The sequence below is a fragment of the Mytilus trossulus genome, unplaced genomic scaffold (assembly GCF_036588685.1).
Source record: "Mytilus trossulus isolate FHL-02 unplaced genomic scaffold, PNRI_Mtr1.1.1.hap1 h1tg000463l__unscaffolded, whole genome shotgun sequence".
Classification (NCBI taxonomy): domain Eukaryota; kingdom Metazoa; phylum Mollusca; class Bivalvia; order Mytilida; family Mytilidae; genus Mytilus; species Mytilus trossulus.
The window spans coordinates 382,536-395,194 of NW_026963372.1; the positions used below are offsets into that span (position 1 = coordinate 382,536).

At 32.5% G+C, this 12,659-nt stretch overlaps 1 protein-coding gene across 4 annotated transcripts in view; it reads right to left on the bottom strand.

The window, feature by feature from the left end:
- Positions 1-8,281, bottom strand: part of LOC134702452 (WD repeat-containing protein 97-like) — a 31,988-nt gene extending 23,707 nt beyond the window's left edge. For all 4 annotated transcript variants that reach the window (XM_063563356.1, XM_063563355.1, XM_063563354.1 and 1 more), the window contains exons 1-9: positions 8,139-8,281; positions 6,430-6,735; positions 5,783-5,947; positions 5,495-5,611; positions 4,986-5,156; positions 3,789-3,912; positions 3,045-3,210; positions 1,107-1,235; positions 243-418 (exon numbers count right to left, since the gene is read on the bottom strand). In XM_063563356.1, the coding sequence (XP_063419426.1) occupies positions 243-418; positions 1,107-1,235; positions 3,045-3,210; positions 3,789-3,912; positions 4,986-5,156; positions 5,495-5,611; positions 5,783-5,947; positions 6,430-6,714 (1,333 nt within the window). In that variant the 5' untranslated portion in view covers positions 6,715-6,735; positions 8,139-8,281. The remainder of the gene's footprint in view (positions 1-242; positions 419-1,106; positions 1,236-3,044; positions 3,211-3,788; positions 3,913-4,985; positions 5,157-5,494; positions 5,612-5,782; positions 5,948-6,429; positions 6,736-8,138) is intronic.
- Between the last annotated feature and the right edge of the window lie 4,378 nt (positions 8,282-12,659).

Genomic DNA, 12,659 nt, shown 5'->3' on the forward strand with positions numbered 1-12,659 from the left:
GTTTAATATCTACACATACAGTTTTGTAAATATTTTTCCTACTTTCATATAGATGTTTTTCTATTTATAGTTTTTTGAATGCATTGCCCAGTTGTCCTAGTGTCATTTGAGGGAAAATGTTATAACAAATTGCGACATAAAGATATTTGCTTTGAGACATTTATTCATTAAGGAAAAGGAAAACGCATTAATTGGATGATTGTGTATTGTTTATTTATAAAAGTACAGGCAATATACCATACCATATTCTATAGAATAGGCAGCATCGACTACTCCAATTTTAGAGTCCAATAACAAAGTAGTTATGACATCTCCAGTAGGTGGCGACACAATCCTAATACTGCAGTCATGGCTGACTATTACAGATCTGACGGGATGAAAGGGATGGGAGGTGTGTTTGATACTGACCACTCTTTGTCTGAAATAAATAAAACATAAATATAAATCTGTATGACCAGACATAAAATTGTAAATGGAAATGAGGGATGTGTCAAAGCGACAACAACCCGACCATAGAGCAGACAACAGCCGAAGTCCACCAACTGGTCTTCAATGCAGTGAGAAACTCCTGCACCCGGAGGAGTCCTTCAAACATAGAATCAATACCATGTGACACACCAACATGTATACCATCAGACAAAATAAGATGTAAGATGTAAGATGTGAGATTTGATATTATTATTCTCTTTCACTGTAAAAGAATTTAGTGATATCTCTTACAGTCTTATCCTTCAAATCCTTATACAATGTGAAAATAAGTAAAGCAACATTCCATCAATAAACATTATGAGTACACCAATTATTGACGAAGAAACACTGTTAGACAAAATTAAATTCAATGTTAAGTAATGTTAATGTTGGTTAGTAGGGTCACTTTAATCCAAGTATCTTGTTTGCTGTTAACTAAAGTTTCACAATATTTTGTTTAAGAGTACAATTTTACTTACAATATTTCCAAACATAGATATCAGAGAGATCGTCAATATGTTTACATACTCTCTTACAGAGTGTATGTTATACAGATTGTTGCATTCATCAGACCTTTGGTAATTATGTGAACAGATTTTGTACATTTACTAGAGAAATGGTGTTTCAGTTTTACTCACCCTATAGCAGTGTGTATGTTAAATAGATGTTGTATTTTCCACATATCTACATGTGTCCCAGACCAGGTTAGAAACTTATCGTAGTTCAGTTCTGTAGCCATACCCTCCGGTGTCTCATCCACCTTGGCTCTGAAGACAAAGAAATCAATCCTCATTTACCACAATTTCCTTCATACAATTTCTATTTCTTAGTGATAAAAAAAAATTTAAAATAATTATTTATGGCAGATTTTACAATAAAAAGGAATTATTGTTTTTGTGTATCCATCAAAAAAGCAATTGCTGAAACTGTGAAACAGACTGTGTAATGGAGTAATGCATTATGTTATTGAATAAAATGTGTCTTTCTGAGTAAATAAAAATAAAAATTACTCTGTGTTTGTGTTTTTTGTTGGAATTAGAGGGTTTTCAATTTCAAAATATTGGACATGGAATAGACATCATGACCTACTTTACTGACATCCAGCTTATTTGGAGTGGAATTTTGAAGTATTATTTATAAGTGGAGCCTAATAACATGGACTTATATTTTAATAAAAAGTCTTCTTTTGTGTTTTACTCATAACTTTAAGGCAGATTTTTATTGGTAAAGGCTAAAAAAGGTAATTTAATAATATTGTTGCTAACGTCACGTCTTTTCCGTCCATTGTGGTATGTCACAATCGCAATTTTCTTGTTGGTTCTCAGACAGCCAATTGTAGTTATTTTTATCCTGGGTTTTATAAATAATTGAAAATAGCAATCATATTAAATTTGGATGACGTAAGGGGGTCAAAGGACTTGAGGAATCAATATCATTGGCTGTTTTATTTTTTGCGAACGTTACTGCTCTAGGTTTCCGTCCAAATCAGTGTCACGTGAGCAACATATATTTAGATCTGTAACTCTCCTGTATAGGAGTTACGATATCGCCCTTTGCAGAAATAGATTCGGAGTCAGTTCCTTCACATGATGGGGAAGCAAAAAAGGCAAGTTGTATGTAATATCGTTACAAGAGGACCTGAAATGTATTCCGTCCATCAAAAAGACATTCGCAACAAAACGTAATATCATGATAGTAGATGTTGCTAATGTTACTATTACGAATTGGTTTCTTGTGTATTCATTTGATATAAAGTACACCTGCAAATGACATTCTGTATATTTAGAAATTCTAAACCAGATTGTACAATTTTATTACTCCAGGCATATATTAAACATCACTGTTTGCATACATTTTAACTTTTAAAGATGTTGTTGCTCATGTGACATGTCCAAATGTCGCTAACGTTACTATTTTTTTGGTTTCTTGTGTATTCATTTGATATAAAGTACACCTGCAAATGACATTCTGTATATTTAGAAATTCTAAACCAGACTGTACAATTTTATTACTCCAGGCATATATTAAACATCACTATGTGCATACATTTTAACTTTTAAAGATGTTGTTGCTCATGTGACATGTCCAAATGTTGCTAACGTTACTCATTTTTGTCTCCGTCACGTTAGCAACATGAAAGTAGGAGACAGAACACAATACTGTAAAATCTGCCTTATATAAATTATTTTCCTGCAGAGCTAAGACCTTCTTTTTTTAAATTTCTAATACTGTGGTCATATAATTATTCATGGGAAACCAATTTTTTTTTCGTGAATTCCATGGTCACCCGAGAACCATAAATTTTACTGTCAAACAAATTACAGATTTTCAATAAGAATGTACATGTATGCAAACTTTGGAAAAAGCAGAAAATCAAATATAAAATTTCCTGAATCCAGGAAAAAATGGTACTGACGAAAATAAATGAATCCACATTATTCTACTTATAGTTGTTTCACTTTCATGTTTTATGATTTAAACTAGTGCATGTGAATCTTTGAATCAGAGCTGTCATTCATAAGTGTAAATTTAAATATCATTTTTTTATAGATTTATCACTGAAAATTATAAATTACCTGTCCATTTCATCACAGGAATCTAAGTTCCAGACACGTACAGTCTTATCTTTACTGGAAGACATGATTGCAGGGCCTTCTGGGTAAACTGCTAATGATGTGACTGACTGAGTATGACCTACAAATACCATCTGTAGAAACCATTCTTTACTGTCCCATACTTTTACTATAACAAAATAAAAGGATTTATGTAATATATCAATACTTCACCAGAGAGATATCTAAATTCCATGTGTTTTAATATGGTATTTTTTTTCATTGGTTTTAGTTCAGTATTTCCCTAAAAGGGTATAAGTAAACTTAAGTTTCTGTTGCAATTTTAGTATTTACATAATTTCAAAATTGTGTTTTTACTTAGATTATTGGATTTAAGAATACAATTATTCTTCAAGAGCTTGCTAGATTTTGTGCTGTGAAAGATCTGAAAAAACATGTTTACCCTGCTGCATTTTTGTGCATGTCTCAAGTCAGGAGCCTCTGGCCTTTGTTATTTGTTAGTCTTGTATGAGTTTAAGTTTTAGTTTCTTGAGTATATTTCAGAATTTAGTATGACGTCCATTATCACTGAACTAGTATACATTTTTGTTTAGGGGTCAGCAGAACCACACCTCCAGGTATGGGTGTTTCTCACTGCATTGAAGACCTATTGGTGGCCTTCGGCTGTTGTCTGCTCTTTAGTTGGGTTGTTGTCTTGTTAACACATGTCCCATTTCCATTTTCAATTTTAGAGTAAAACAAACTTACTTGACCCATCAATAGCAGCTGTTATCAGATATTTTAGAGGATTGAAGTATGTTAAAGCTGATATTTCTCTTTCATGTAGATGGAGTCTTTGGTCAACTTCTTTACCTTCAAACACATTGAATATCTGAAAAGAAAATGAAAGTTTTATACATTTGATAATTGATAAGTAGTAATTCAGGAATAAAAGTACTGTAGTTGAAGAGTTGTTGCCGGTAATTTAACAGTGCAAATGCAATGACACAGACAACGTGTAGCTATCTTATTGACATAGATATACTCCATATGTTTTTTTGTTCATATGCTATACATACTTAGCCTTGATACTCACAATATTGTAAAGTTGGAGACTTATTTACCAGGTTTAACAACATGAGCAACATGATGGGTGCCATATGTAGAACAGGATCTGCTTACCCTTCCGGAGCACTCTGAGATCTCCCATTAGTTTTTGGTAGAAATTGTGTTGCTCAGTCTTTATGATGTTTCTTCTGTACTATTATTTGTCTGTTTTTCCTTTTCATTTTTAGCCATGGTGTTGTCAGTGTATTTTTTATTTATGAGTTTGAATGTTTTTCTGGGATCTTTCACCCCTCTTTTTTTAAGTTTCTGAGAAAAAAGAAATTTATTTCATATGAACCTATATTATTGACACCCTATTTAGGATTATATTCATTTCAAAGAATACAATACAAGTAATGGGTTGTGCTAGTTATTTCAGCTTATTTGGTATACTTACATTACTTTAAATTAAGAGAAAAAAAACATGAGGAAGGCAGGTGTCCAAGCAAAAAGATTTCTTTTGGGTAAATATTGATATTTTATAATCTAGGGATAATAACTTACCACAACACAATTAACATATGAGGCATAACACTTCTGTGCTCTACTGGCAAATAACTTACCACAACACTATTAACATATGAGACATAACACTTCTGTGCTCTACTGGCAAATAACTTACCACAACACTATTAACATATGAGACATAACACTTCTGTGCTCTACTGGCAAATAACTTACCACAACACTATTAACATACGAGACATAACACTTCTGTGCTCTATTGGCAAATAACTTACCACAACACTATTAACATATGAGACATAACACTTCTGTGCTCTACTGGCAAATAACTTACCACAACACTATTAACATACGAGACATAACACTTCTGTGCTCTACTGGCAAATAACTTACCACAACACTATTAACATATGAGACATAACACTTCTGTGCTCTACTGGCTGTATCTTCCAGTATCATATGTTTGAAGGGAATATATTTTCTAGTTTCTTTGTCCTCTTTAAATCTTGTCTTAGTCATTTTCCTCGGTATAAGATGTCTGGCTCCATACCGGAATGCCCAACTCTAAAATAACAAGACAATGCAATTAAAATTTCCATTTAAAAAAAGAATTTAATCAATTACAAAACTGAGTTTCCAAGCAATATCAAACATAATTAGTGAGCTGGCAGATTTTCTTAGTTATCTTTTACTGGTTCTAAATTAGAAATAAACAGGTTTGGATGAAAGTTGATTGTTTAAATGGTCACAACATGAAACATAAAAAACAATTTTAGGCTAATGTAGGCTTTTTCCTTCACAATTGATATTCTGAACCAAATTGCCTAGAGATTCTGGTGCAGAAGATAAACAGAAAAAGAAAAGCATATAAAACTTATACTAATTATTTCATAAATATATACCACACAAAATCCTGGACTGAATGTGATTATCTCCCCTGTACTGTTGTTGTAAGTGGCCAAATCTATCTTTGAGGGTACTCTGGCTTGTGAAATAATCTCAAACTCATCATTCATCAACTAAAAAATAAAATATAAATGTACTTGTTTCCCCTGTATTAAAAAAAACGTAAATGAAAACATTTTGGTGATGTAAGGAGTATAAATGATAATACTATGTATAAAGATAGTGTCTATGTTGGTTTTTATGAGACGTTTAATCAATTCTTGTACTACAGAATAACCACTTACAAATAATTCATCCTCTCCTTTCTTCCATCCAACGAACTGTTTAGTCTCTCTACAGTACATTATATTATCCATTGGTTCCTCAGGGGCAAACATGTTCTTATCTGGTTTACGACGTCCATCCTCTAAAAACATTTCTACCACTTTACCATCAGTAGTCAAGTACTCCTGTACAGGAAGAGAGCGTAGTATTATATTTAAAAACATTTTTAATAATATTGTACCACTGATATCTACATTTATGAACTATAAAGATATAATCAGTGAGAAATGTAAGCATATATTTTGGTAAATGATAATGAACTACTAGTATTATGGTATGAAATATAAAGTTTAATTTTAATTATTTTGCCAGTTTTCTCCACAATATTTTCCAGTAGCACCTTTGGATATCAAAACATGTTATGGCACTCTTTCTCTGAAATTATGATGTATTATTTTTTATAACTACATATTTATAACAAATTCTATTATAAAATTAATTCAGATGTATATATATGTATCAAATTTATTGAATAAAGATTTTAAATAAAACTTTGAATAATTGAAATTCAACCGAATTAATGGTATGAAGATTCTATAAGCTCCCACAGAGAATAATGTGAAATTTAATCATAAAAACTAATAATGTACCTGTGCTTTAAACTTACCTTTCTTTCTTTTATGAAGATAACACATTTTAATTTTGTCTGGTGATTAATTTTTCTATGGTGGTGCATTCCATGTGAAATATTGACTTGTTTAACATCTGATTCCACAGCAGCTTGTGTTGCCTTACGAATGGTGTTACGTAAAAGTTTCCAGTAATTTACAGCCTTCTGTTTCTCCTCTGTTCTGGCTCTTTCTCTGAGGAGGAGGATGTTCTTGCTGAGGTTTCCTTCACTCTCAACTTCTTCAGAGAAGTTGTTAATGAAACGAGTTAAAGAGGACGTCATGTTGGGCTGTTGTACTTTAACCTGTAGGATATAAATGAGATTTGTTTAGTATAATGAAGTCGGTCCAATGATAAAAGCTAAAGATTTCATTCTTTCAACTCTTCTTAGGGCTGTTCTTTCTTCAAAATATGTGTGAGACATCAACATGATGAACATGACGGCTAATATACCTTTATATCGCCATTATTGGACATCACACAGGTTCCAGTAAAATTTTGACATCATAATACAAAATATCTGATGCCACAATGGAAAAATGATTGTTGTATGATGTCAAAAAAGTCAAAAGTTCAAGCATGCCAAATTCTCCGGTCAGCCAGGAATAGCGATAAGGTGTATACCTTAAACCCATGTTTTGTTCCATTTCGCAATTCTTTGTAAAACATCATAAAGGAGCCGGGTTTCCTTTATTTATATAGTACATGTAACTTATTATATAGTTACTTACAGTATAGGATTCATAAGGTTTTGTTTCACTAGTCTCATAATTTAATTTTTTCTATTACAGTTGTGTCTGTGTCCTCTGTTTATCTTAAAATAGGGCAATATGGTTCATTTATGATTACCCTCTTTTACTTTAGGGGTCCAAACCCATAAGAAGCTATACTAAACTATTTTTAACCTCAAACCTTACCCTAACCCATATCTAAAAATAACATTAGCCCTAACCCTAACCTAAAACATCCCTAACCTAACCATAACCATGAATGCCACTTAACTCTTAAGGAGAGGGACCCTTAAAGTAAAAGGCCAGGTTAGGGTAAGCATGGTAAGGATTCCAGAAAAGGATAGTTTAGTACAGTTCTATAAAGGGGGTTTCATTGGGGGGCTCTGATCCCGGATCCCGCTTACGGTTTTGTCCGATTCCCATATCCCGCTTACACTATGTAAGTAAGCATTCTCATTTTTTGGTCATTTCCCAGGTATCGCAAGACCTCATTTCCTGTTTTCATGACACAATAATATGGCTTTCACATGTCACGCTTACAAAATATCGGCAATCCCGCGTCACGTTTAGACCCCAATGAGACCAACTATAAAGGTTAGGACATTCACTGTTAGATAGATTATGTAATTATCCTTACAGCTTTTTCCTGAACCTAGTCCTGGCTGAAGTTCAAACACAGGCCTTTTTTTTTATTTAAGGTTTCATGATGCTTTAGGATTCAACTATGGCTATGGTTATGTTAGAAGATGTGCTAGGCTAGGATTAGGTTTGAGGGATAGGGTTGGTTTTAGAGTAACTACGCCTTTTTCATATATTACAAGTTATATGCGTGTCAAAACTAAAAGAATGGTAAATATTGTGGTCCTTCTTATAAATAAAAAAAAATGTAATGCTCTTCAATCTTCCATTCATTATGCACACAAACTGTACCAAAACATAAGAGTATTTCAATTAGTTTCTTTCACAAAAGACCTACTGTTTAGAATGTTAATCAATAAAACATTGTTGCATGTGTAAAGACTTCAGTGTAACCTAATTTGATGAAAGTGTAAAAAATGTTGTTTATCCGCCATTTTATCACTAAGGACAAATTCTCGTTGTAGTCTCGTACAAGGCGAGAAATACTATCTGAAAAATAGTATAAAAACCGCTAAGATATGTAACATAACAATGACCGATAATATAACATTTGCTAAAGTTGGGACTATAAGACGGATAATATTACAGTATGTCTTATTTTGTACAAGACCAAACAATATTTTTTACAAAAAAATATTGAGCTTCCTCTGCAATGAAGGTTTTGAATCAATAACAACTCTATACAAATGTGTAATACCGTAGCACTGTTTTTTAAAGATCACTAATGGGGGGTCACTAATGTTTATCGAAATACTTATTAAAACTCGAATTTCTACTGAGTATTCTGTCCGCTAGGAAATACTATGTAAGCACTCTTTACCAGAATTATTTCGGGTTGAATCACTTTATTTTGCTTTTTGTTTGTTTGTTGACGTTTGAAGTTGAAAGAAATCACTGTGTAAGCAAAATGAAATCTTTGATATAGATCACTGTTTACAATTTTAGGTAAGACCAGTTTTATTTAGTTACTCAATTTACGGTGTATTTGTTACAAGTTTAGTGTTTGTTTGGCTGCGCATGATGTATGAATTCGCAACAACATGTCCGATAACATTGGGGACGTTGAATTTGATGTCGCATGAAGAACGAGTTACTATGCGGTGTTGGATTTGCTCATCAATTCAATTCGAAAGGCCGTTCGTTACGGTGACCTATATTTTTTATTTCTGTGTCATTTTGGTTTCTTGTGTAGAGTTGTCTCATTGACAACCATACCACATCATCTTATTTTCATATATAAGTACAATTATGAAGTCTAAAAATACAATACAGTTATCTCCTAAGTCTAAGCCGATATCTTATACAAGAATACCGTTTGATTGTTTTTAATAATATGACTAACTAACACATTATCTGATCATAAAAATTTCCTTAATACGGTCTGATATTTGGCAAATTTTGAGTTTTCTTAAAACAAAAATATATGAGGGTATATTTCTTTAAGAAAAAGTAAAGGACATTCTTAACAAAAACAAAAGCGATGTTTGATTTGACGCTAGATATTCTTGTTCGGGTCGCATGCAAATCAACAGATGTCATAATTCATAAAGTCATGGTTTTATGGAGTTACTTTTACAAATTGTGACTTGGATGGAGAGTTAATTGTCTCATTGACACTCATACCACATCATGCTTCTTCAATCCATTGGAACTATATTTAATATTTGTAGTATGTTACCCCGGTTCAAATGTAAAAATCAAGGATATAGGTAAAAACATGGACGCTCTTTTCTAACTTGACAGATGTCAGTATGTAATGTGTAACCTTGGCCAAATACTTCTTATACGTTACGGTATGACACAGTGTCACATCTTGTTTAATATAAGTACTGTGTGCCAACAACAATAGTACGCAACTAAACAACTAAAAAAAATAAATGTCAAGAAGTATATACTTAACTCTCGCACTTATCTAGCGAAGGGAGAATGACAAACATTAATTCCCTGCTATATATAGCACAAACTATTGCTTTCAACGGATAAGTTTGAATACTGAATCAACGTACACACTCTACGGTTTATTTTTAGCATTTTCCTATCGCAAATACTACGCCATGATTTAACTTTTTATGACAATAATTGATTAAATGGTCTTGACCTATGCCCCTCATAAACTGGCAAGGTTTTTGTTTAAACTGTATGAATTGTTTATCAAACCTTCACTGGTCACCGAATATCTTGTACCACGTTGAAGAGGAGCTCAATGGATACGGTATGTTTAGATCTTTGGTGGTAGTGAACGTGGGATATATTGACCAATGAATGAGATAGCAAACGAACAAAACAAAAACAGCAAATATAAAGACTAAGTCTTCAAAAATACGAGTTGAATTTACTATTTTTTTTATGTATGCAATACTGTATAACGTGATTGGTACCGTCCGAGTCACAACTATAAGTATACATACAACCAAAATAATATCTTGTTGGAAGACATTTCTTATGTTTAATCTAGATTTATTAGATTGTTTTAAGGTAACCGTTTTAAGCCGTCATAGCTCAATTCCAATAAAAAGTTGTCATTTTCATTGAAATAAATTTACTTATTCTGAATGAATTTATCATCGTTAAATTTGTATGCCCCAACTACGATAGTAGAGGGGCATCAAGTTTTCTTGTCTGTGCATCCGTTCGTTCGTTCGATCGTCCGTCCGTCCGTTCGTTCGCCCGTTCATTTGTCCGTCCGTTCTTCCGTGTCTGTCCCGCTTCAAGTTCAAGTTCAGTTTGGTCAAGGTAGTTATTGATGAAGTTAAAGTCCAATCAACTTGAAATTTAATACACATGTTCTTTATGATATGATCTTTCTAATTTTAATTCCAAATTATATTTTTATCCCAATTTCACGGTCCACTTAACATGGAAAATGATAGTGCGAGTGGGGCATCCGTGTTCTTTGGACACATTCTTGTTCCTTAATATCATAGAATAGTTAATGCTGAATTATATGCATAGACAAAACATCACGTTTAACTAGTAAGTACATGGACAACATTATACCATCCGTTTAGAGTATACATGACAGTTATGATAATCCAAACAATTACTGATTCGGCACATTCATAAACATGTACTGATTGTAATAGTACACTGATATGCATTTTGGTAAGTCAAATATATGTTCTCAACGAATTGGTATTTAGGAGTAAGTTCTGAAAAAGGTTAGTCAATTCAATGATGCTTTCTTTGGGTTATGGTAACACAAGACGTTTTGTGATCATGCAGAGCATTTTCGGTTGAAAAGTTTCTATGAAAACCTTTTTTGCACCATCGCTGTGACCGAGGGTTACTTTGTTGTTATTGTTTTCTGTTTTTTTCTGTCGGTTCCTTATAGATTTCAATCTAAATTCAGATTTAAATTCCATTCTAGGAACTTCCGCTTACTCTTCTCACAATTTTCCCACGTATGTAACTAGATGCGTGTATACCAAATATAGTAATTAGAGAATACCATTTTTATTGACTATGCAAACACCGAAATAGGCAAATATAAAACTATTTATGAAATTTTAAAAAAGCAAAAAACACAAAATGTGATCATTTAAATTAGTTAGGAACATCATACACATTCCATAGTGACATATCTCATCAACGTTTTAGATAATAATAATAATATTATGTATTGTAGGGTACAAATATACTGCAAAGCCATAAATAGTCTTACTTTTCAAATTCAATAATTTAACGCTCTGTTTTCAAACACACGAATCATAAGATATATACTAGTATAGGTATATTTTTTATGTTAAGTATTTTAAATATCAAGTTAATAATAATAATAGTATGCAAATTTTCATTGTATCATTTCGTCTATTATATCCATTAAATGTTTAAGAAGTTGTGTCAATACAGTCTTTTTTATAATACAATATAATAAATATGAAAAGAAAATAATGTGTTTTTGTAGTACCCTTTTTGTTGTATATTCTCAGTTTCAGTAGATAACACTCATTTTTTATCTGTTCAGTTTTCGCCGGTTTCCCGGCTGCACGGTTTCTATAGTGTTAGTACTATTTGACATTGGGTCGATACAGTTACTGAAAGAATAATAGTCTCCGAGGATTTTAGAAGTTCAGTAGACAGTGCTTTGATTTATGAAATATACAAATATTGAGACATGAATGCAAATTATGTAAGTCCTTCTATGTAAGCGAAAAAAATATGTGATTTATTGTTTAATGACGACAATGGACCAATGGGCCAAGTGAGTTGTTTTCATCACTTGTCGTCCGTCGTCCGTCGAACGTTTATAGAAAAATTATTAACCTCTGAAACTACTGGGCCACTTTAACCAATATTGGCCGCAATCATCATTTGGATATTCATTTTTAAAATATTGTGTCCGACGACCCCGCCTGCAAACAACATGGCCGCCATGGTTAAACATAGAACATAGGATCGAGTAACATAAAATTTTTGGCTTTATCTCTGAAACTAAAACAATGTAAGTCAATCTGTCATGGGGGTAAAAATGTTCATCAGATCTATCTGCCCTGAAATTTGTTCAGTGCCCCTGAAATAGTAATTTTAATGAAATTGTGTGCATTTTTTGGTTATTATCTTGTATTACGTACATGGGGGGACATATACTTGCCTCCCCATGCCGCTAAAGTTATATTTGCTTAAGAGCAATAAAAACACATCTATTTCCATAGCACGTTTATTTCAAAAAAGAGACAGATAACATCACATCATACAAAGGACCACAACTCTCACGACTTAACTACAAAACACAGACGACCTTACAATACATATACATAACATCCCGCCCCCAAAAAGAAAATTTCCCAAATTTTATCAAAATGGTGTATGTGTTTTATCCTTATACAATTGCAAGAAGAAGAAAAATTGCAGTATATAA